The sequence below is a fragment of the Oryctolagus cuniculus genome, chromosome 9 (assembly GCF_051225735.1).
Source record: "Oryctolagus cuniculus isolate XC-2025 breed Fujian yellow rabbit chromosome 9, ASM5122573v1, whole genome shotgun sequence".
Lineage (NCBI taxonomy): Eukaryota > Metazoa > Chordata > Mammalia > Lagomorpha > Leporidae > Oryctolagus > Oryctolagus cuniculus.
In genome coordinates this window covers 35,257,134-35,283,568 of record NC_142875.1, presented here as the reverse complement: position 1 = coordinate 35,283,568, position 26,435 = coordinate 35,257,134, and the positions used below count along the sequence as shown (strand labels likewise).

At 37.1% G+C, this 26,435-nt stretch overlaps 1 protein-coding gene across 30 annotated transcripts in view; it reads right to left on the bottom strand.

The window, feature by feature from the left end:
• Nucleotides 1-26,435, bottom strand: part of MYCBP2 (MYC binding protein 2) — a 303,498-nt gene that overhangs the window by 215,561 nt on the left and 61,502 nt on the right. For 27 of the 30 annotated variants that reach the window (XM_051850575.3, XM_051850577.3, XM_051850583.3 and 24 more), the window contains exons 4-12: nucleotides 17,545-17,698; nucleotides 12,082-12,278; nucleotides 8,008-8,250; nucleotides 7,723-7,794; nucleotides 6,985-7,081; nucleotides 3,129-3,202; nucleotides 2,854-2,992; nucleotides 1,570-1,646; nucleotides 575-779 (exon numbers count right to left, since the gene is read on the bottom strand). In XM_051850575.3, the coding sequence (XP_051706535.3) occupies nucleotides 575-779; nucleotides 1,570-1,646; nucleotides 2,854-2,992; nucleotides 3,129-3,202; nucleotides 6,985-7,081; nucleotides 7,723-7,794; nucleotides 8,008-8,250; nucleotides 12,082-12,278; nucleotides 17,545-17,698 (1,258 nt within the window). The remainder of the gene's footprint in view (nucleotides 1-574; nucleotides 780-1,569; nucleotides 1,647-2,853; nucleotides 2,993-3,128; nucleotides 3,203-6,984; nucleotides 7,082-7,722; nucleotides 7,795-8,007; nucleotides 8,251-12,081; nucleotides 12,279-17,544; nucleotides 17,699-26,435) is intronic. The other 3 variants (XM_089303552.1, XM_089303553.1, XM_089303554.1) reach the window with 1 other exon arrangement.

Genomic DNA, 26,435 nt, shown 5'->3' with positions numbered 1-26,435 from the left:
GGAGGCAGGGAATATCATCATATTCTGAGAACTGTATCTATGAACTATATTATATTGCATATGTTAACAACTAATTATTTTAAAAACACTTTGAAGACTCTGAAGTATATAAAACTAAGAGATAAAGAAAACTGTTCATATTTTCACTGCTGAGTGATGATTTGATCATAGACAAATAAGAATATTAACTATAACAAACACTGTTATGCAAGGTCGCCTAACATTTATCTTCATTCTGAAACATATTCCTTTTAACGTTCTGAGTTTCCTAAAATAACGTTTTAGAACAAATAAGCTTTAAAAATAATACTAACTGACACAATATAATAAGCATATATTCTCAAATGGATAGCCATGTATTCATAAAATATAAAAATCCATGAATACAACCTCCAGGATGAAATCAGAAATCATATTTCTTCAATGAACAGCTTACCACCACCATCAACCAAATATACCCCAATGTAAAATCCTCTCCAAACTTGGAGAGGTCAGTGTTATGGAAATTGATAAATTTTATGCTAATAAATTCCCCCAGTGCTTTACTAAATGCCCAGTTGTTCAGTCAACTTACTTGACTCTCCATCTTCTCCTTTACTAGCAGATCCTGTAAAGAATATGCTTCCATCTTCTGCAACTAAAAGGGCATGGGAGCCATCATGTCCCACTGAGAAGTGCACTATCTTTGGAGATTTCGTAATTGGTAGTTCAACCCATTTTCCTGCTGAAGGACCACCTTGCTTGATTCCAAGACTCTGGTATTTGCCAGTGTAATATATCTTATATAGTAAAAGAACAACAAAAAAAATTATTCTGCCTTTTGGAAGAGTGTACCATGTTTCAGAGGAAAAAAAAACTTCCATATTTTATTGAAAGAAACAAAAATATCAAAGAACCCAAACTCTAACACTATTTGGCTTCTGTGAGCTAAGCAAGATCTCTGCAAAAAGATACAGCTCATAATGGCTATCTATGCAAAATACTTAATTTTCCTTGTTCATATTTATCTTGATAAATCTATTTTATAAATATGTTCCAAATTCACAATAGCGGGAAATATATGAAATTTTCAAGATATTTTCCCTAGTTGTAAAAACCTGCATGTACAGTGTATTTGCCTAATAACTGCAATTGTCAGAATTCTTTTAAGTACCTTCTCTTCACATCCACTACATAACAAAAAAGCTTCTATCTCAATGGACTGATCTGATCTCTACAACTCTATTACACATGTTCCTACTTTCCCAACTTATAGTCTGGTTCTGCACATTTTTAAGAATTTACAATCAATCACTACCCTACTCATCAGAACAAGCAAAAAATATTAACTCACTCCAATTTAAAAATTATAAAATTCCATAATTAAATATTTCAAAAAATATAATCTTAACTATCACAACTTTGTCTTATACTATTTCAATATGAAGAAAGTTTTACCACATTAAGAAAATTTAAATCAAAATCAAGATTAATTTCAAACATGCAAACTATATAAACTAACCAATGGATTTTAGCAATCATCTCTTAAAGCAGAGAATGTTCATTTTTAATCCAAGAAGAGTAATTTACCTTTCCATTTGCTGTTTTCATTAGTGCAAACTCTCGTCCTGCACCAAGAATTGCTGATTCCTCATCAAATCCTGTACCTAAAATGTATGACTAATAAATACTACTGCATTTCTAACATGAATAATTTCAAGTACAACATGTACTATTTTGAGTGATTGAAGTTATTTTAGTTAGTATCACTCAAAATCAAGGATGACAAAATTTTATGTCACATGCCTGAATTTTAAAAAATATTAATGTTACTACAAGGAATGATAAGGTTATTACAGTCTTCTTAATTTGTTCTAAATGAATTTTTAAAATATAAGTTAAAAAAGTAAAAAATTCAATGCCAGCAATATTTCTCTAATTCTCTGTTCCATGCTTTTTTTCTACAGGACATTTTTATGTAGCTGCTCTATAAATTTGAATACACGTATTTGTACAAACACATACAAATATGTACATTTTAAAATTATAAAACTCTACTTAATACTTTATATATGGCACATTTTTATGATTTTATCCAGTTATATACACTACTGATTAATTTCTGGGCTTTTAAAACTTATAACCTGTTATCTCAATTCAATATGTTTCCTATAGAAGAATTACAGAAATACTACGTAACTAAATTTAAAAATTCAAAGTGAAACACTAAAATCAAGTTCATTAAAATTACTGAGATAACAGTTCAGAAAAAAAATGGGTCTTGGAAAGAATCCCACAGTTCAAGATCAGCACTTATATTAAACATTGAGGGGCATGAAAAACCAAACCTGGGGCCCTAATAAGAACTAATGTTCCTAATTACTTCTAAAACATTGTGAGAGTAATTATACTAAGCCCAAGAAATGTTCTTGGGTTGCTATTTTTCTGTATCTAAATGAAAGATGATTGATCAGTTTGCTAGGTCAATTACATGCTCACAACCTATGGGATCATCCTGTGGATACCCTGCAATTTTGTTCAAATAAAAATTAAGAGAACTATTATACTGTTGTAGTAACATTTAAGCTTTCAAAATTTTTACATAATGAGATAAAGATAGAGTGTATAAGCTAACGATGCCCATTGGTACCCATCTTTACTTCTCATTTCAATTATTTTCCTTTGTTCTAATCAAAATTAATTCTTATGTCATATCATATTTTTAGTTACTTACACATATCAAAGTTGTATTTTATATTTTAACAACTATTTTGTGTTACTATAAGACAAACTGCTGAAAATACAATGTTCTTTTTTAAAGAAAAAAGAATCTGAAAATTAAAATATGGATTAAGCCCTATTTTGCCATCTTACTTATAATATGCAAGTCCTTTTCCAGATCAAATAGTGAGATACCACAGGCATGTAAACACTTTCTGGCCAGTTTAAGTTGTAATTCTTGTTGCAGCACAGGTTCAGTGCTTGTGGCAAATATTCTGACAACAAAGCCATCCTAAAGGAAATAAAATATACACAGAATTATGTTTTTCACAAATTGGTATTTAAGGTTATATATTCTAATAAAAACAAAGTGATTTAAAAGAAGGGGGTTCCATTTACACCAATTACTCATGATTCAGAGTACTTACATCTCTTGAGGCAGCAATCTGATTAATATATTCTCCATCAGTGAATAAAATATTTTGACCCTCAGTGTGGCAATCTGTGCAAAGGAAGAAAAACTAATTAATTATATTACAGTATAAATGAACACCTCACAAAATGACTTTAATCCTCTGCTGAAGTCAGAAAGAGAGTTCTCCACGCAATAAGGACAAACAAACTCAAAAAGAGACTGTGCTTTTTAATAAAGAGTTACAAATTAGCAGAAACTAAGTAACTAATGACTATTATTACAAATGGTGCTTACATTTATAAATCTTCCACAGTCAAGGACCTGACAGCCCACCTAATTTCAAAATGAATTAGTATTAGCTAAGAGTCTGATAGCAAACATGCACCACGATGAACAAACTATAATGTTGGTTATAATCATTTCAACACAATCACATGCAATGTAGGCAACACTCTACCCTCAGACATCACAGTCATTAGTGTCACAGGAAAAAATACAGACAGACCTAACGCTTCTGTATTTGAGGTCTATGGTGTCCAAATACAGGTATCCCTTGCTTTATAAAATAGATGATATTCCAAACTAGTACATTTCTCATCTAGAAATTCAATGTTTATTTCCAGCACTTTTATCATTTAGTATGCTCAAAACTTTTAAAATGTTCATCCTCCAGAGAAGACAAATCTATGCTTCTTTCTTTTTGTTTAAAATGGTTATTGATCTTGGCTAGTAGTACCATATTTTGTTAACATCTCTATAGAATAGTGCAGTACATACTTTACCAAAATAATGTACGAGCTCAACTAGAGCAATGGATATCAGTATTACAAAAGGACCACCAAAACATGTGTTAGTGATTGCTACTAAGTAACACAAAACTAACAAGCAAAATCAGCATTTAAGTATAAACTGTATACTTTTAGAAAAACAAATGTTCAGCAAGCAAGTATAAAGGCACACACACTTCCCAAGTAACTGCAGAGAACTAGGATGAATCTCTCCATTAATCACAATACCAAAAAAGCTGCATTTCATTTCTAGTTGCACCTGAGTCAACAAAACATAAAATTCTGCTTTTTGGAATGCAGTAATGGAGCCCACCCAAATAGATTATTCTATATCTTTGCCCAGGAGTTTCATACTAGCATACTTCCTTATTATCAATATGCAAAACACAGGCAGACCCTTACCAAATAGAGAATTCAGTGATCACAAACTGGAAATAGAAACTGGGAGACAAGGCCCACTGGTAGCCCAAGAGACTTGGTAATCAAAGAGAGGAGAAATCGAAAGAAAGAGTTCCTAGTCCACTGTACAGAATACAAAGAGGCGCAAGAAAGATGCTTCTCAAGCTCTAAGCAGTAAGATTTTAAACTAAAAAGCAAAGAAGAAAAACTCATTATAATTTCAGATAAATGCAAGGGTGAGGGGTGAAGCGGCGCAAGAAGAGTAGCAAAAGCCTCATGATCTGAGGCAACTTGTCACCAGGCTTGGAGAGTAACGACACAAGGACACAGTCTGAAAAGTAAACCAAGATATAAAGAATAAAATGACAATTATCAGGAGCATAAGTATGTTTTAAGTTCATCAATACTAGCTTGTATTTTTTTATTTATATATAAACTAGACTGTAAGGCTTGCTGGAACATGAAGCTCAAGGAATTGTCTGATTTAGGTCAATCTTAGAGTATGCACAACCTTCTATAAATCTGACAATTCACTTCTGCTGTGTCTCAATGGGAAAGCCACAGAGCAGAGCTGTTAAGGTACTATGAAGAAAATGCAGGCCGGGTCAAAGAAATGAGAAAATGACAACAGGCTTCTTCAGGCTTGTGGGATGAGTCTTTGTGCCACGTGATTTCAAGATTTTCTCTTAATGCATTCTTTATCAGTCGGGGAACATGACAAGACAGTATCTTCAGGAATATGTCAAGCAACATTTGTCAATTCGGAAGACACACAGTATGGGACTATCCTCCCAAAGCTTGCTTCATTCTTCACCATGAATATAGCACATATTTATCAAACACAGAAAGCCACACTTGTACTGTTAAAGTTGCATGTCATTTGTTAAATGATACAGAGGGACTTACACTGAACAAGGACATTTAACAAATCATTTCTTTAACGCATGGTGGTATAAAAAAAGAGCTTTAGGTAGATATTTTCAAATGTCTTCTCAATCAAAATCTATTAAATGAGTAGGTTTTCTCATGAGTAAATCCTTTATATTAGTATCCATCTGTTGGGGGTAGTGGATGGCATTTATTAACTTAGAATTTTTATTCTATGACATCCATCCTCAAATGACTTGCACAAAGTGAAACAGAGATGCACATTACAGAAAGCTCCCACTTCACTGTGATAATCATGGAATATATTTTCTGAACATGGAACCAATGGAATGTATTTTGTAAAATGATGCTGTAGAAGATTATTTAAGGGCCTAAAAACCAATTGAGGATATTAAGTGAAAGGAAATAGGTTTAAAAGCAATATGTAGCATATGATAACTTTTTTATAAATATGCAGCTATGCATATAGGGAAAACACAAGGCGGCTATTTATCAATATGTTAATAGTGTTTTTTATAAGGGAAGTCAGGTTATAATTATTCTCTTTATTTTTGCTCGTATTTATTTTTCTATAATACAGTTGCCTTTAACTTATGTGCATGTACACTTTAATATATGCATATTAACATACACAAACACACGCACACACACATACACACACACATATATATACCCATGGAGAGGGGACATGTCAATATTAAACAAACATAAAGTTACTACTTTTGTTGTTATTAGGACAACAGACCTGGTCCAAGACATGTGACTAAAAAATAAGAAACAAACAACAACAACAAAAAACTTGTAGATCATCTGCAAATAGTTTTTACAAAACTACTTTATTAAGTCATCTGCTTTCCAAAGCTGCCTTATTTGTAAAGTGGACATGAAAATGTGGCATTGACTTTAATATGATATCACATACATGAATTTGGATACATGTATAGATATCAAGGTTCATAAATGTTTCATAAATGTTGTAAGAATATTTTAAAAATTAACAAGCAACCTGAGAGTTGTCATCATTCTCAATGTATTCCTAAAAGTATCACTTTTAGATAGTCAAGTACCTAGAATAATATTGCTGCTTACCATGAAACTACTGCTGGACATATTTAAGATTTCAATATAAACAACTTGAAAGTATCAAAGGCATAAGCAAATTCAATGACCTTACATTAGAGAATATTTTATGCTTTTGCCCAGTATACCACAAAATTTGAGATCTACTACTTCAAAATATATATTTATCTGCCACCATCACAAAATCAAAACAAATGAATTGTATCCAAAGTGCCATATCAGAGTATTACTAAAAAGCATATATGATGGCCTTTTTAAAAAAATTTCTGACCCATCCTGAACTCTGTCACTCAAAATTCTGTCAAATAAACAGGAAAACTCAAGTTTATTATTGTTAAAGTAAAACTAACCAAAAGGTTCTTTGTATAGGGTCATATGAGAGCCAGAGCTGTAATTTTGTCAGGAGCAACAGAGTAACATCACTCCACTAATTCACAGCTCAACCAATCTTGGTGGGGAAAGGTTATGTTCAGGATTAGGCCACAGATGTGGAAGACTTCAGAAATAAACATTAAAACTTATTATACTTATCTCTGATGTCAACACATGTATTAACTTTATATAGACCATAACCCATCTTGCATGTCAAGATTTTTTAAACTCATTTGTAAGCAAGCGTTATTTCTTGCTAGTCATTCTTTATGTCTAAATAGCCTAACATGCACAATTCTTAAAATCAATTGTGAAGGAAAGGAATGACCAGTGGAAACGTACCTGGTAACATTACAGTACCATCCTGCTCCAGTGTTTCAGGGCTTATTCTTATGGCTGTCATGCTGTGGTTATTCACATCTCTATACAATAAATAACCCTGATGACAATAAGATATTTCCCAGGTTAAAATATTTTTTCAGTACCAACTCAGGAGAAAAAGCAGCAATAGAGTTCCATGTTATAATTTTTTGAGATATGAAACATTAATATTGATGTCTAAAAAACAATAAAGACTAACAATATAAGAAATGGGTATATTCTAATAAAAGGAAGGGTTGTACAATACTGGAAGTCAACTTACCATATTTCCCATAATAAATATAAGGTATATGAAGAAACAGGAGAATACAGATATTGTATCTAAAATGACAATATCACTTGCCAAATAATATAAACGATCACTGATACTTTAACAACTATTTTAAGGAAAAAATAACTAAAATTTCCAAATGGTTTTAGATAGGGTGATATGCCCTTGAACTCTGTATCTTATTCCCATTTTTCTGCTAAATATCAGAGGGACAGGTCAGTTAACTGAGTTGCCCAAAGCCATATAGCAAATAAGAAGCAGAGCCAGAACTAACATTGAACTACTTACAAATACAGCATCATTGTTACAGACATCAAAATATACCATCTCTGTTTCAATAGAAGTGCTATCACTTATTCTTTAAACAGGTTTGACCCACATATTTTAAAAGGTAAGGAAAAGTAGGTTTATTATGGATATTATCCTACCTGAGCATACCCTAACCAAGACTTTTTTTCTTTTCTGTTTCTGATGCGAGATGTAGAATTGTATATATGGCCCTGCAAAACAACAAAAAAACAGTCTTACCAACAGTTTCATAATCAATAATTAACAAAAATAATATAAACAGATAACGTGTATTGCATATTTTCAATTATGATTTTTAAAATTACATTAAAATTAGTACACTAAAATTGAAGGTAGAAACAAAGAAAACACAATTCAAAAGGCAACAACTCCACAGGATTAAGAACTGTAAAGAACCACATTACCCTAACTGTTCCACTGTATCCAGAGCCTATTTTGTATAATCCATCCTTGCATAAAAGATAAAGAAAAAATCCATCATTCTGAAGTAGACACTGGTCATCTTCATCAACAGTTATTTCTTTTAATGGCCACTTGTGCATTAATGCTGCTTTTTTAATGCCATTGCTAAACCAATCTTGAATTTGAATTTTTCCCACCAAAACTGCTTGTACACTTCTCTGTAGTGAATTTAGTATTGTTGGCACCTATTCAATAAATAAGAAAAAAAAATTAAATGCATTTTTTCAAACACAGAAAAAAGATACTTTTGTAATGTATCATCATTTGTAAAAACATTAACTGTTCTGAAGTATGTTTGGCATGCCTTCAAAAAGATCAAAAAACTCAATGTTCCTCTATTAGAAGCAAATCTCAACTAAACTAGACTTCCTTAATCTAAGCATTTTTGCCATTCACCAACTCCACAGAATCATGGCCATTATTTCAAGTACCATCCTGTCTCTACAAATGTATCCTTGCCTTGTGGAACTCAGACTGTAATAATTCATCAGACTTTCTCACTCCCTATCCATGTTTTGTATCATTCAAATTTTATCTTTAATATTTCTTCTCTTTATCTCTCTGTGTTGTGTACTGGATTTCTTCCTCTCCATCTTTCAATTCTGTATTTCTACCTTCATCCATCTTGTATTTTTTTTTTTTAAGATTTACTTATTTATGTGAAAGGCAGAGTTATAAAGAGGCAGAGGGAGAAAGGTTTTCCATCTGCTGGGTCACTCCCCAAATGGCTGCACAAGAGACGGAGCTGAGCCAATCCGAAACCAGGAGCTTCTTCTGGGTCTCCCATGCAGGGGCAAGGGCCCAAGCACTTGGGCCATCTTCCACTGCTTTCCCAGGCCATAGCAGAAAGCTGGGTAGGAAGTAGAGCAGCCAGGACATGAACCAGCGTCCATATATGGGATACTGGCACTGCAGGAGACAGCTTTACCTGCTACGCCACACTGCCAGCCCCAAGTTTCTAATTTTAATTACTTGATTTTCATTTCTAAGTGCTCAATTTCTTTTTCTTTCTTAAAGATTTATTTGAAAAGCAGAGTTACAGAGAGAGGACACACACACACACACACACACAGAAGGAGAGAGAGAGAGAAAGAAATTCTTCCATGCGCTGGTTCACTACTCAAATGGCTGGGTGAGGTCAAGCTGAAGCCAGGAGGACCAGGAGCTTCATTCAGGTTTCTCATGTAGGTGGCAGAAACCCAAGCACTTGGGCCATCTTCTGTTGCTTTCCAGGGTATAGTAGCAGGGAGCTGGATTGGAAGTGAAGCAACTGGGATATGAATTGGCACCCATATTCGATTGCCAGTGTTGTAGGTGGCAGCTTAACCTGCTAAGCCACAACAGCAGCCCCATTTATTTTCTAATCTGTCTGATTTTTAAAAATGTATTTTTTATTTGAGGAGAGAAAGGAGAGGGGGAGAGAGGGGGGGAGAGAGAGGGGGAGAGAGGGGGCAGAGAGAGGGGGAGAGAGAGGGAGAGAGGGAGAGAGGGAGAGAGGGAGAGAGGGAGAGAGGGAGAGGGAGAGGGAGAGGGAGAGGGAGATCTCATCTGCTAGTTCAATCTCCAAATGCCAGCAACAGCCAGGGCTGGACTGGGGACAGGACCAAAGCCACGAACTGTAAAAACAATCCAGGTCTCCCATACATGTGACAGGCATCTAATTAATTGAGGCATCACCACTGCCTCCCAGGATCAGAACTGGAGAAATCTGCAGTCATGATAAGGAAGCAAAAATTGAACCCAGGTACTCTGATGTGGGATGCAAGTGTCATAACTCTTAGGTTAAGATTACTTTTTATATTTTTATTCCTTAATGATACTGTTGACATTTTCTCTTATTACTTTACCCATATTAAACACATACACACTCTATATAAAATAATTTTAATATCCAAAGACTTGGTAGGATAGCAAACTCTGAATGATAGTGTCTTTTTTCCATGTGTTCTTTTGTTAATTTGAGAGCTAAAATGCAGTAGTATTTTCCCTGCAAGAAATCTGGAGTTCATCCCTCAAAAAAGGATCTTAGCTCCACAAGGTGCCTTTTGGGGAGGAGACTAGCATTGTGGAGCAGGAAGTTTGGATCACAGCTTGCAATGCTGGTATTCATACTGCAGCAGCAGTACCAGCTGCTCCACTTCTGATCCAGCTCCCTGCTAATTTCACTGTCAAAGCAGTGAAAGATGATCCAACTGCTTGGGCTCCTGCCACCCTCCGGAAAGATGTGGATGAAGTGCCTGGCTTTGGCTATTGTGTTCATTTGGGGAGTGAACCAACATATGGAAGATCTATCCTTTCTCCTTCCCTCCTTCCCTCTCGGTCATCCTGCCTTGGAAACAAATAAATCTTTTTTAAGATTTTTACTCATTTGAAAGGCAGAGTGACAAACAAGAGATCCAGAGTGAGGGAGAGAGAGATCTTCCAATCACTGGTTCACTGTCTGCAACCTAACTAACTCTCAGTTAAACTTTTTGGAATAGAAAGGTATTAAGTATTTGAGTTCCAAAACAATTTAAGAAAACTTAAAAGACTTGGGGAAGACTTTTCTTGCTCAGATCATGAAGCTGGAAGACAGAAAGGGGCTAAATCATGAAGAATGTTGTAAGCTACATTAAGATAATTAGTTTCAATATGGTGTTTTGGCTGGGATTGTAGTAATATGGCAGGTCTGCAGAGAACCTCAGTATTCGATCTGGGGATCTTTTTGGTTTGAGTGGATGTTCATAGAATTAGTCAGATATGCACTCAAATTCTGCCTTTGTTATTTGCAGATCTCCATGCCATAACTATACTAAACTTCTTTCAGACTTCAAAAATTCTACTCTTACTCTCACCTCCATAGCTCGGCAAATGAGGACCTAGAACTTTCTCCATCCACATCCTCAATAGCAACACTTTCTCTCTCTGGAATGGCTAATTTCAACTCATTGTTGAGATCTCACCTCGTCCTCTTGGAGGCTTTCTGTGAACCTAGTTCATGCACTCCTGTTATGGCCTCAAATATCATTCCTAAGCCTTTATAAAAATGAATCACATGCAAGTGTAACAAGCTCACACAGCTGTGGGCACTATCCCATTAAAATCTGGCATATGATAGCTCAGTGTTTGTGTTATCTTTCTATGATTTAAGTAGTAGTTACATATCTTAAACATGTGTTCAAATTAAACATTTGCTGAATCCCGCCAGCACATCCACAGAACACATTCCCTGCATTACAGGAACTTAAAACCATTAAGGACTATTCAAAAAGAACAGGAGGATTCCAAGAAGGGCAGAAGAGGGAGAAAGAATAGAGCAAAACTCTGGAATGAAAAGTACTGTTCATGTTTGACAGAGTATTCAAGATCATTGACTAAGTCACAGAAAACAACCAATATACTCCTTTTGCTATCTTTAGCCTGCTAATAACAGGATAGAGGCAGCTTTTCCACCTGCCCTGAAGGTTGTTCAAGGGGCCAGAGAAGAACAAATAATCAGGACTTAAAACTATAGCTACTTTCTCAATTTCCAGAACAGTCCAAAAGAATTCAATCAAATTTGACTATAAGGAGGATTCCATTTCCCACCATAAACAATGCTGAAGAGTTTTTTTATGGTATAGTATTAAAATAAAATCATTAAAAATCATAACCAACCAATCAAAAATACAGAAGACTGATATTATATCCTTTTTCACTAGAAAAAGATACTTAAAACTATGGAGATCTAGAATTGAAAATTCTGGGAAGATGGGAGCTGGGGGGGAAGGAAGAAGGTAAGAATGCAAAGAAAGAAGGCTGAGGTATTAATATAAAGAATAGGTGAAAGATTTAGGAGATTTTACAAAATTCATTTATTTCTCGTTAATAATTCACAGTTAAACACATATGTACCTTAACTCAACTACAATAGATTATTTATAGTTGAAACAACCATAATGATTAAGAAAAAGCCAGGAATTCCTACTAACAGACACTGAAATCAAACTCCAACTTGACATCTTACAAATTTCTAAGCACCTGTGACTATAAAATACCTGAATAGCTTGGCAAGCATGGCTACCATTGTTGGTGAGGATAGCAGAGATGGCTTGAAGTGTCCTTCCTGTTTCTCCCCAGGAAGCTACCAGACTAAAGAGGCAAGCACAGGAAAGTGCTGTCAGGGACTGGCCTGTGCTGTCATTCATTCCAGTACTTCGAACAGTAATTTCCAAAAGGAGCTGGAAGAGAGACTCTGTGGATAAAACAGGATTCAATTAGGTTCATTTCACAAACAGAACAGTATATGTGTATGTTTATTTATTCATTTAATTTTACTCTGTCTCATTATAAATCAAATCTAAGGCACCTGGAATACTTTGTATTAGTTTCTAGTTACCCTTCTTTACCCAAAACTTTATAAACATTCAAGTGACAAGAGCCTTAGGGAACATTTAGTTCAACTCCTTCTTTTTTAAAATGAAGAAATGAAATCTAAGGCCATTTAAAGTAACCTTACCTAGAGGGATTCACATATTCAAGAAACTCATTCAATAAAGTAATAGGTTACTCATTGTATTTTACCTTTCAGATTGAGAGGAGTATGTGCTTCTTAAAATGTGAAGCATCCATAAAACTATATATAAACTTAAAAGGCAACAGCAGAATACTTACAATATGTGCTATAGTTGGCTTCAATACAAAACAAGCTTTTAACATTGACAAAAACAGCGGTTCATACTTAGAAAAGGAGTATGTAATTGATTTTTACCCTAGAAAAACCTCTAAGTTAATAGGACAAATATTCTCCTCCTGTAATAGATAATAAAATTGAGATACTGGGAGGCTAAATGATTTTTCCCTATATCATAAAGCCATTTAGTGGCAAAGATGGAAAAATAGCATGTGAATTTCTATGACCAGCAGAGGTCTCCACACAAAACTTTTCAACAACTCCACTCAAGACTGAACCAAAAACATCTGCTGAATATTTCTTCCATGGAAATGAAGGGGGATTTGAAAAGTCCTTAAAGAGGTAAAAGTCAGAGACAGAGAAAAAAAAAATCAGAGAAAGACAGAAAACTAAAAAGATGGAGAGAGAGAAAAGAGGAGGGATGGAGACAGGTCAGAGAATCAATGTATCTTAATCCTCTGCAAACCAAAAGGGCCGCCTGTGCTTTATTTGGTTCACTCAAAGAAACCCAGGGTCCCCTACCAACCTCTAATCCTCCAAATCTAATCTCATATTAAGCCCTGCCTATTTTACTCTCTAATACAACCCCCGCCCCGCTTATCTAATCACCATCTTCCCAGTCCATGTGATCTATCATCATCTCTTAACTGAACTACTGAAGTGTTCATTATCTCTGACCATTTTCAAAACAAAACTCCAGCTGTCTACTTAAAATCCATTAATTCCTTTAATTCCTCCCTCATTCCCTCTTCCACTCTTTCCTTCCTCCTTCCACCCTTTTTGTACATCCTTCATTTCCTTTTTTCTATCAGTTTTCCCTTTTTCTATTAGTCCTTCATTGGTTTGTACACTCTTCTTAACCTTCCTCCCTCCACCCTTCCTTCTATCTTGTAATAATTCAGCAAATATTTACTGAATTCTTACTGCACACTAGGAACTACTGTAGGTTGGGGTAGTACACTGGCAAATGAAGTAAGGAGTGTTTCCATCCTCAAGAAAGTTAGACATAACTGGAAGAACACAGTCAATAATTTTAAAAATCAAGAAAATAAGTGCTACTAAATAAATCTTTAAGTGCAATGAGACAAAGATTTTTCATTCTTCCCAGCACATTAACCACAGTCCCTAACATGGCCTATAAAGCTACACTTGTCCTTACCCATTTTGTCATCTATAGCAAGGCCTCCCCTCCACTCTCCATATTCTAGCCATATTCATCTTTCTCCATTCTCCTTCCTGTGTCAAGACCCTACCACAAGCTGTCCCTTATGCTTGAAACAAAGAACCTGGTTCATTCCTTCCTATTCATCCTACAAATTTTAAATGTCACATCATCAGAAAAGCCTGTTAAAGACTTTCAGAACTCCCTCTGCTTTCCTCTATACTTTTTACTTGTGTCTGTAATTATGCTCTATGTGGTTGTCTGATGCTACAACAGCAGAGAACATAGGAGGTGCTATAACAGTTCAATGAATACCTGGGAACATAAATTTTAACTTTAAACTGAACAGAAAGACATACGGAAATGACTGTTTTTCAAGTAGATGAGTTAAAAATCAGAACCCAGGAGACAAGCATCTGGCCTACTGCTTAAGATGCCACCTGTGATGCCGACATCCCATACTGAGGGGCTAGGTTCAAGTTGTGGCTCTGCTCTTGATTAGCTTCCCACTAATGTATACTGTGGGAGGAAGCACAAGAACCCACACGGTTCTGTCACTCACATGAGAAACCCAGACTGAGTTCCTGGCTCTTGGTTTGGTTTGGCCTAGCCCATTTTCAGCTCTTGCAGGCATTTGGGGAGTAAACTAGCAGATGGGAGATTTTCCTCTCTCTTCCTCTGTGCTTCCCTCTTAAATAAGTATATTTTTAAAAAAATCAAAATCAATTTGCAAAGAGAAGCTTGGTATATACTAACTATCAAGGGAGGCCAATAGTAAGTTATAAAATATGCATATATTTTAGCTGGCACCGTGGCTCACTAGGCTAATCCTCCGCCTTGCGGCGCCAGCACACCGGGATCTAGTCCTGGTTGGGGCGCCGGATTCTGTCCCGGTTGCCCCTCTTCCAGGCCAGCCCTCTGCTGTGGCCAGGGAGTGCAATGGAGGATGGCCCAAGTGCTTGGGCCCTGCACCCCATGGGAGACCAGGAGAAGCACCTGGCTCCTGTCATCAGATCAGCATGGTGTGCCGGCCGCAGCAGCCATTGGAGGGTGAACCAACGGCAAAGGAAGATCTGTCTCTCTGTCTCTCTCTCTCACTGTCCACTCTGCCTGTCAAAAAATAAAAAATTTTAAAAATGCATATATTTCAGGAATAACATGAAAGTAAGAGGAAAAAGTATAACTAATAGGATTGTGAGAGCTAATCAAAGGCAAAAAGTACAGGCAAATTTCAAGAAGTAAATTAAAGAACTAAATTAAAAAACTAAATTACTATTTGTATGAGGAGTTTCCAAAATGTTCATAGGAATGTGTATTATGCAAAAATTGCATGGATTTCAATACTTGTTATGGACCAAAATAAGCATGTCTTTTAATTTCATTTCCATGAACTTTCTGAAGTACCTTTACATCTCTAAGTTAATTAAACAAAATAAAAAAATCAAGTGATGGTAAATCCCTACATAGAAAAATAATTCAAAGCAATTAAGAGATCATAAGTAAGCTTCAGAAAAATAAAAGATCCTAAAGACGGTGTAGCAGCATTTGAAACTAATAAGAAAATTAAAATGAACAAATTAACATTAGATGAGCACTTGCTATAATTTCAAAAAAAACTAGTATTAAGACAAGATCAATTTTAAAAAGAATAAAGGAAACGTAATATATATGTAGAAGACTGGATACAAAGGAAAGTATATAGCAACCACAAGAAGACAACAGAGGGGTAGATAATCTAGGAGGAAAGAAATGATTAACATGGTGTTCAAAATAAAAAAAATATACAGGTTTCAGTGTATATTTTGAGCATTTTAATTTTGCTGACAAACTAGATAACCTAGCAAAATATTGCTAAATGAATCAAATCCCCAGCAAAATGCTATCCAGCCAAGTAGCACACGACAATATCAATATGACCACTGGTGCTGCCCTAACAATAACCACAAGTTGCCTGTTTCTTAACGTATTACAATTTTTATTGGGTAATAGTATTTAATAATCACGTGAGGAGCACCTGTTGTTTCTGCAAATCCTCAGCTTAATGACCAGCATCTCCCACCCCCACTAAAACAGAACAAAATCAAACAAAAAGACTATATTGTTACATATGACCAAAAAAGAAGCTTGTGACATGCAATTAGGTTCTTTTTCTTTTTTTTTCTTTTCTTTTTTTTTTTTTTTTGACAGATAGAGTTAAGACAGTGAGAGAGACAGAGAGACAGAGAGAAAGGTCTTCCTTCCGTTGGGTCACCCCCCCAAACGGCCACTAAGGCCAGTGCACTGCATCAATCCGAAGCCAGGAGCCAGGTGCTTCCTCCTGGTCTCCCATGTGGGTGCAGGGCCCAAGCACTTGGGCCATCCTCCACTGCACTCCCAGGCCACAGCAGAGAGCTGGACTGGAAGAGGAGCAACCGGGACTAGAACCCGGCGCCCATACGAGATGCTGGCAAGGCAGGCAGAGGATTAAGCAAGTAAGCTACAGCACCGGCCCCACAATTAGGTTCTTATGTATGAGTCTAATAAACTCCAAATAGTCAAGTGTTGAAAAAGGACCAAATGGTAGTCTGGACCTGGAGAATCAACATCATTCAGAAACTCACTCCAAATGCAAATTCCTGGGCCCCACCACAAATCCACTGAAACTCCACAGGCAGGGCCTAGATAACTGATCCAAGCTAATGGTTCAGTATCACAGCTCCAGTACTTCTGAGATATAGTTTCTGACTGAGGCCAGACAATGGCATGTAAAGGAAGCCTCCACAAAATGAAAACAATTTTAAGAGAAAACTTTCTTTCCTCCCTACTTCCCTCCCTCCCTCCCTTCCTTCCTGTCTCTCTCATTCTTTCAATTTATTTATTTATTTGAAAGGCAAAAACACAGAAAGAGGAGGAGACAGAGATCTTCCATCTGCTGGTTCACTTTCCAAATTGCCACCAACAGCCAGGCCAGGCAGAAGCCAGGAGCTAGGAGTTTCTTCCAGGTCTCCCACATGGGTGCAGGGTCCAAAGCATGTGGCCACCCTCTGCTGCTTTCCCAGGAGCATTAGGAAGGAGCTAGATTGGAAATGGAACAGCCCAGGCTCAAACTGGCAACCATATAGGATATCAGTGCTGCAGGTGGAGGCTTAAGCTTCTACACCACAGTGCCAACCCCTAGAGCAAATACTTTGAAAAATTTAATGAAAGTCACTACTAAGTCAGAAGGTCTATCCATAATACCAACAGATTTTTATTTACAATGATATAAAAGAAATGTCCTCTATGTTTAGAAACTAACTACATTGATTTGAATTTGTGGCATTTATTCTCTTTTTCCTTATTTTTAAAAACTATCCAGAATAATGAGTAAAGTTAAGAAATGAACATTAACTGTTATTTAAGAAGAACTATCTAGGTTAATGGTGACTGTAAGGTTGAGGACTGTTTCTGGATTCCAATGATTTGTTTTGCTCTTCTCCCATCATTGAAATAACTGAGAAACCTCTGTGCATGCACCATAACTCTTAAACCATAGCTCCAGTGAAACACAGTAAAATTTCTTAAAACTTCTATCCTTCCTGTTTGAGCAACACAATTACAGACTGCACTACAGGTTGCTGCATGTGCTTTACACGTAAGAGAAGCCACTCATAGTAAGTTCTTCACTCCATAAGCCTAAGATCTCACCGAGGACCTCAGGAGGCTCAGACTGGAGGCCTTCCGGCTGCTGTCCCTGAAGCACGTTGAGCAGGGCTTGCAGACTCCTGAGACACAGGGATGGATGAGAAAATCGTGTCTCCTTGATCAGTTCAAAGACTTCACAAAGTCCAACCTCAATAATCTGTTTAAGATAAAAAAAAAAAAGTACACTTAATAACATGAAAACAAGTAACATTTCCTAGGCAATTTAATTGACACAAGTTACTCCCATAGCAAATGAGAAATGATTGAAATCTTTGAAAGGCAGAAATAAAAAACAGTACACTAAAAAAAGAAGAAGAGGAAGAGGAAGAAGAACAGCATGCTTAACATGATTTTTGAAAAACCATTTGATGATAAAGAAAACTACAAAATAGTGGGTCTGGGCATTTAGTCTAGTGGTTAAAACACCAGTTAAGATACCCATTCCCATATAAGAGTTCATGGGTTTCATATCCAGCTCTGACACCTGACTCCACCTTCCTGCCACTGCACAACCTGTGAGGCAGCGGTAATGGTTCAAGTGATTGGGTTTCTGATAACTCACTTTAGAAACCTAGCCTGAGTTCTGGCTCCTGGCTTCAGTCCCAGCTGGTATCAACTGCTGTGGGCATCTGGGGAAGTGAATGAGCAGATGGACACATGTTCCTCTTTCTCTCTTTCTGCTTCTTAAAGTAATATATTTAAAAAAATTTAATAGTGGAATTGTTTAAAAAGTATTAATATAATGAAACCCTAGTAAAACATTACAAAAATGGCTTACACAGTGAACTACAGATCAAATTACATTCACTCAGAAGAAAAAAAATGGTATAAACTTATAAAGTTCACTTGGTTATACTCAAGTGAAACTTGGTACTTTCTTTTATTAAAAGTCATTTTATTATTATAACCAGAAATAAAACAAAAAAACCACATATATAGTTAAAAGATTTTAAAGTGAGTGTCTTTTTTTTTTTTGAAAGGCAGAGTTAGGGGACTGGGTGGGGGGAGGAATCTTCCATTCACTAGTTCTCTTCCCAAATGGCCACAACAGCCAGACCTGGGCCAGGCTGAAGCCAGGAACCAAAAGCTTTATCCAGGTTTCCCATGTAGATGGAAGGGATCCAAGTACTTCAAAATGAGTGTTTCATTATGGCCTTCCCTATAATGGTTCAATGACCATACTACTATTTAATAGGTGATATCTCTTATTATTTTAAGACAATCAAAAGCAGAATTTAAAACTGCTTAGCTAAAAATATCATTAATGTTTTTATTTTAATTATTCTGTCATTCCTCACTGGGATCAAGAAAAATCCAACTTAGTAACTAGCAAAAGAGATAAATCTGTAACTAAAGAAGGCGAAAACGAATGAATTGTAATGAACAGATATATACATACACCTTAAGACGACTGATAAAAGAACACTAAACTCCATTGTGAGAAACAGATTTATAAGATCTCTTTAAACAGGTCTTCAAAGAAGGAGGTACCTTTCTCTGAAGGGAGGAGAGAACCTCCACTTTGACTATGACCTTGTCTAAACAAGATAAGAGTCGGAGAACTCAAGGGGCTTCCATAGCCTTGGAAACTCATGACTGGAGCATGAGGAGATTACTGAGGCCATAAACAAGAGTGTCAATTTGTAAAGTCAACAACAGGAGTCACTGTGCACTTACTCCTCATGTAGGATCTCTGTCCTTAGCGTGCTGTACATTGAGACTTAATGCTATAACGAGTACTCAAACAGTATATTTCACCCTGTGTTTCTATGGGGGTGCAAACTGTTGAAATCTTTACTTAATGTATACTAAACTGATCTTCTGTAAAAAAAAAAAAAAGAAGAAGAAGAAATTATCAATTCCCAACTTGACTCTCACTGGGATTAAACATGACAATAGGTCTGATCTGATTTCATCATCATTTAAAAAATCATCTATTATTTTTCACTTTATGTTTCTGTGTGGGAGCAAACTGTTGAAATCTTTACTTAATGTATGCTAAACTGATCTTCTGTATATAAAGAGAATCGAAAATGAATCTTGATGTGAATGGAAGAGGAGAGGGAGTGGGAGAGGGGAGGGTTGCGGGTGGGAGGGACGTTATGGGGGCGAAGCCATTGTAATCCATAAGCTGTACTTTGGAAATTTATATTCATTAAATAAAAGTTAAAAAAAAAAAGATCTCTTTAGGAGGCATCAAAGTAAATTATTTGGAAAGGTTATAGAAAAAGTTAAAATGAGACTAATGAGGTAGAAACACCTCAAAGCATTAACACTGGTGGACAAAACAGTTTAAGAATATTCTCTTAGCTGAGATTAAATATATATATATATTTGGGGCTGGTGCTGTGGCGTAGCGGATAAAACCGCCGCCTATAGTGCTGGAATCCATATGGGAGCCGGTTCAAGTCTAGGCTGCTCCACTTTCGATCAATCCCTCTGCTATGGCCTGGGAAAGCAGTATAAGATGGCCCAAGTTCTTGGGTCCCTGCACACATGTGGGAGACCAGGAGGAAGCTCCTGGCTCTAGGCTTCAGATCGGTGCTTCTCTGGCCGTTGCGGCTAGCTAGGGAGTAAACCAGAGGATGGAAGACCTCTCTGTCTCTGTCTCTGTCTGTCTGTCTGTCTCTCTCTCTGCCTCTCCTCCGCTCTCTGTGCAACTCTGACTTTCAAATAAATAAATAAATAAATTTTTTTAAAAAAGGCGTGTTTCAATTGACTGAATACACGAAGCATGAAATTCTCCATTTGATATAGTTCCTTTTCTTGGAATGGACTAGAAAATACAAGTATGTTGCCCAAGTGAGGCTTTATTGTCAGGCCAACAGGATTATCATTCTTTAAGACTGATTATTACCAACCATGACTTTTCATAATTCCAAAAAGATTTGCCACAGATGACAATTTTGGCCAGGGCTCATTTATACAAGTAAGCTTCCTACAGTAACAGAAATCACTGAACCTTGCCAGAAACAGTGAGGCTGTTTAATGGAACAGTTCTCCAACTCTCTGGTAAGCTACTTGGGTGTGCTGTCCAGAAACAGTGCTAGCTGGTTTCAGTGGGGCACACCCACAAAGCTTTAGTCACAAGGATCATGACACAGAATTCCCCACTTGTCCAGGTTAAACATTGTTGATTTTCATTAAGCATCCATGTCTTGGTTTACTGGACATAAACTGTTTAATAAATAGTAAAACTAACTCATTCCCATAATAGTGATATTCAATATAAGGAAAAATAAAAATCAGACATAAGTTTCCTAACCATTGAAGAATTATTAACATTTAGCTCCAAATTATAGAGCAGCAGTTCCAAATATATTCCTTTTATTTTTAAAAGACATATTTATGTATTTGAAAGGCAGAGCAACAGAGAAAAACAAATGGAAAGATAGAGCTCTTCCATCTGCTGGTTCAAGCCTCAAATGGCTGCAATAGCCAACGATGGGCCAGGTTGAAGCCAGCAGCCAGGAACTCCATCCTGGTCTTCCATGTGGGTGGCAGGAGCCCAGGCACTTGGTCCACTTCCCACTCTTTCCCAGGCATATTAGCAGGGAGCTGGAATTCAAGCAGAACAGCCAGGACTTGAACTGGTCCTCTGACATGGGATGCTGGTGTTGCAGATGGTGGCTAGCCCATTGCACAACAACAGCAGCCCCAAAACATATTCTTAAATAAGTATTTTTCTGTTGTTTGGTTGAGTAAGGAATATTTTCCAACAGTATACATGTTAGAATTTGACTAAAAACTTGAAGCCTGTCTTATAGTCACTGAACACACACTTATACATTTTCCTCCTTCAATAATAGGAAGATAATAAGAAAATATATATGTACTACAAATACAATATGATATCACTTGTTTAGAAATAAATATACTTTAACATGTACACTGAAAATTACCAAAGAAATATAAATATCTGAATATTTTTGGTTGATGAGATTTCATAAATCATATATTTTATTCATCTATTTGACAGGCAGAGAGAGAGAGAGAGGAGAGGGAATGAAAATGAGAGAGAGAGATTAAGCAAGACAGCTCTCATCTACTTGTTAACACCCCAAATGCCCACAAGAGCTGAGGCAGGGCTAGGGCTGAAGGCAGAAGTTAGGAAGGCAATACAGGTCTCCCACACTGGTGGCTGGAACTCAACTATTTGAGCCATTACCAGCTGCCTCCCAGGGTCTCAGATCCATCAGCTGGAAGCTAGAGTCAGGAGCCAGAGCTGGGTATTGAATCTAGGTATACCAGTGTAGGACATGGGCATGTTAACAGCTAGGCTAAATATTCTTTACTAGAAATTACTTCTCATTTCTATTTCCTCATCATACAAAATACTCTGCACTTTCAAATTATCTACAATGAATAAGTACTGATTTTCTAATCAGAAAAATAAAATAATCATTGTGACTTTGAAATAGAATGACTAACCATAAGATAAAACACACGGAAAGCTTCATCACTGTCAAGGATAAACTAACCACTAACATGACTTTCTACTTCAGAAAACAGTCTTTGATAAGTTTATGATATTTTACCCTCACTGTTGCTTTCAAATAATTAAATTCTGAAGGCTCTCTATTGTAATTGAAAGATGAAGGCATATAAAACCTAATAACTACCTGATACAGCCAATCCAACGTCAATGCTGGGAGAAGTTGGAAGAAAACATGTGAGGACTTCAAAAAGTTCATGGAAAATGGGAAAAGATAAGTTTATTTTGGTACAGAAATACTTTTGAAATAAATGCATAGTTCCTTCATAAAATGCATTTCCTATGAACTTTTTGAAGAACCCTCATACTTGGCAAAAGAAAAATGGCATAGTGTGTTTTCCAAGGTTTTATTCTGCTCTCTTTTAATCATGTTCTTAAATCCTGCTGAATCAGTTCTAATACAGAATATGTTTGAGAAAGTTTAAAAGGAAATCAAAAGTAGATTGAGATTTTACCATAAAGTATTCTGCTTTTAAAACTGTATACAGCAAAGATTTCATAGAGATAATATTTACAAACAAAAGATTTAGAAATCCAGATGGGAAGGTAAAAAAGGAAGAAGACAACTGTAGAGGAAGAAGGATAAGAAAAAAAGAGAGGAAGAAGAAATCTGCCACTCAGAAAGTTTCGGTCTCAAGGTTTTTAGTTTCCTGTCCTCAAACATGCAAACTGACCTTCTACTGTTACCATCTTCCCTTTTCTTCACACCCAGAGGGAAAAGTGCTCTTCAAGTTTTTCTTTTAAATATTTATTTATTTATTTGAAAGAGTTACAGAGAGGGAGAGACAGAGAGATCTTCCATCCATTCATTCACTCTCCAGATGGCCAGAGCCAGGAGTTTCTTTCTGGTCTCCCAAGTCACCCAAGGACTTGGGTCACCTTGTGCTGTATTCCCCAGCCCTTTGCGGGGAGCAGGATCAGAAGCAGAATAAACAGGACATGAAATGGAGCACATATGGATCGCACAGTTGCGGGCGGTGGCTTTATCCACTATACCACAACGTTGACCTGGTCTTTCAACTTTTCTAAGCAAAATTTTCTTTCCAAATAATGTTCTTGACCTCAGCCCCTCCCTTCTCTCACAGAATTTTATTTCATTTCCACCCACACAGTGATAACCCCCATGCCTCAATTTCCAGCTGGCACTTCTTTTCTACTCTGGCCCTCATAATACATGCTGGACAAACTCCCAGCTACCTCAAAATTTTGCGCAGAACAATCATTGTCCAACCAAGCATTGTTCCTCTTCCAGTCCTTCCTCTTTCAGTAAACAGCATCACCACTCAGAAACTTTAAGAATACACTTAGACGCCATCTTCTCTTTCAAGCTTCACAGCCAAAAAAAAAAAATCACCAATTCCTGTCCATTTTGCTTCCTTAACATCTTGTGTTCACAAAATTGTCACTACCATGATTCTAATACTCATTAACACTTCTAACAACTGCAATAACCACCCATCCTCTGCCTCTAATCTCACATCCATTAATGCATGTGCCTTACCAGCAGCTAGGTAGCCACAGTAAAATGACAGTCTGGTTATACTCTGACTTAAAGTCCTCAATGCTTCCTAGGTACAAGACAACAAGTGAATCAGTTACAAGACACAAGCAGCTCTTCATGATCTTGGATGTGATCTCCTTCTCTCTCTCTCCTTGCTTGATCTCAGCCAGTGTTGCAAACTACTCCATTGTGTCCTATTACATACACCTGGCAGGCCCTATCAGTCTTTACAGCACCAGAGAGCAGCTGTTATTGATCTGTGTGCTGCCCTTACTAGACAATGCTGTTCTGAAGGCAAGAACTGTGTCTCACCCTTTTGTTCTCAGAGACTAACACAATGCTGACTGGAAAACCAAAAAGAAATCACCAAATTATGAAATAAATAATCAGTCTGTATAGGTCTACACCATTTAATAAAATATGTGGCATGACTAGCTACCAATGAGTTCATAAAGTTAGTCTGAAGCCTAAGTACAATTATTAAGAAATTATACGACTGGGATTGTTGTGGTGCAGGGGGTGAGTCACCACTTGGGATGCCCACATCCCAGATTGGAATAGTAGGATTTGAGTTCAGCCTCCACTTAGAATCTGTTAACATGCCTGGCAGGCAGCAGATCATGGTCTAAGAAGTTGAGTTCCTGCCACCCACGTGGAAGGCCTGGGTGAAGTTCCTGGCTCCTGGCTTTGAACTGGCTCATCCAGAGCTATCTGTGGGCATTTGGGGAAAGAACGAGCATATAGAAAATCTGTCTCTCACTCTCTCTGTCATTCTGCCTTTCAAACATGTTTAAAAAAAAAACAAAACATACATTAAAAATATTGTATATTACAAAACTTGGAAACCTGTAGAGGATTTGGATAATAATGACAGCTTGAGCTGGGTAAAAATTATAGAAGCAGTAAGGTCAAGAGGCACAGGCAATCAACGCCAGAATGGACAAATGTGATTACATCAAATTGAGAAGCTTTTGCATTGGAAAAGAAACACTCAGCAAAGTGAAGAGGCAACTAACAGAATGTGAGGAAATATTTGCAAACTATGCAACTGATAAAGAATTAATATCCCGAATCTATAAAGAGCTCAAGAAACTCAACAGCAACAAAACAATTCACTCAAGAAATGGACAAAGGATTTGAACAAGCATTTTTCAAAAGAGGAAATTCAAATGGCCCACAGAAACATGAAAAAATGCTTAGGATCACTAGCCATCAGGGAAACACAAATCAAAACCACAATGAGGGCCGGAGCTGCAGCTCACTTGGCTAATCCTCTGCCTGCGGTGCCAGTATCCTGGGTTTTAGTCCTGGTTGGGGCTCTGGGTTCTGTCTTGGTTGCTCCTCTTCCAGTCCAGCTCTCTGCTGTGGCCCAGGAAGGCAGTGGAGGATGGCCCAAGTGCTTGGGCCCTGCACCCACATGGGAGACCAGGAGGAAGCACCTGGCTCCTGGCTTTGGATTGGCGCAGCGCCCGGCCATAGCGGCCATTTGGGGGGTGACCCGACGGAAGGAAGACCTTTCTCTCTCTCTCTCTCACTGTCTAACTCTGCCTTCAAAAAAAAAAAAAAAAAAAAAAAAAAAACCCACAATGAGGTTTCACTTCACCCTGTCAGAATGGCTTTATACAGAAATCAGCATATAGCAAATACTGGTGAGGGTGTGAGGAAAATGGTACCCTAATCCTCTGCTGGTGGGAACATGAACTGATGCAACCACTGTGGAAGACAGTATGGAGACACCTCAGAAATCTGAATATAGACCTATTATATGACCCAGCCATCTCTCTCTCTAACTCTGCCTGTAAAAAAAAAAAAAAAAAAAAAAAAAAAAAAGGTAACCTATAGAAGTGAAATTGACACTTTCCAATGGGATGATTTTGAACAGCCCTTATCTAGACTATTGAGGAACAGTTCCCGCCCCTTCATACTACTTAATGTAGGGTTAATCACATGTGTATAAAGTTAATCAAGGGACTGGCGCTGTGGTACAGCAGGTAGAGCCACCATCTGGAGTGCCTGCATCCCATATGGGCGCTAGTTTGAGTCCCGGCTGTTCCACTTTGAATCCAGCTCTCTTCTACAGCCTCAGATGGCAGTGGAGGATTGCCCAGGTGCTTGGGCCCTTGCATCTGCGTGAGAGACTTGGAAAATTCTCCTGGCTTTGGATCAGCCCAGCTCCAGCCTTTACGGCCATTTGGGGAGTGAACCAGTGGATGGAAGACCTCTCTCTCTGCTTCTGCCTCTCTGTAACTCTGCCTTTCAAATACATACATAAATAAATAAATCTTTAAAAAAAATAATTAATCAAAAAATAATCTTTGTTAAAAAATAAGAATGGGAATAGAAGAGGGAGGAGCAAGAAGGGTGGGAGTAGATAACAGTCTACACAGAGGTATCATCACTTCCTCCTTTCTCTGCAGATCTCATTCATCACAAGATCACAATGAACCCACAAGGTTCATTTCTGTGTACTCAAGTATTTTTAATGAATTGAAAAGCTCCTTGAAAAGTAACTGAAATCCACTGCGCCTGTATATTTTCTTGTTTGCCCCTGACTGGACACTTATAACTATCACTTACTGAGCACACACTATGTGCCAGGTACTGTTCTCTGCAGTGACACCCATTAATTCATTTAAACTTTGCTACAACACTATGAGGTGGATACCAGTCCTAATTTGTAGATGGCAACACAAAGGCACAGATATGTTGAATAATGGTGAGTATCTGATCCCAGGCAGTCTGACTGGATAATCCATGTTCTTAAACACTAAATATTGTTTCCAGATAGGCATTATAGAGTGAAAAACTGTTTTAATCACTGGAGCTATCCTTTAAGTTTCCTTGAAAGAATGCCTTTTGACTCTGTCAATCATGCTGAAAACATATTATCTTAAGAAT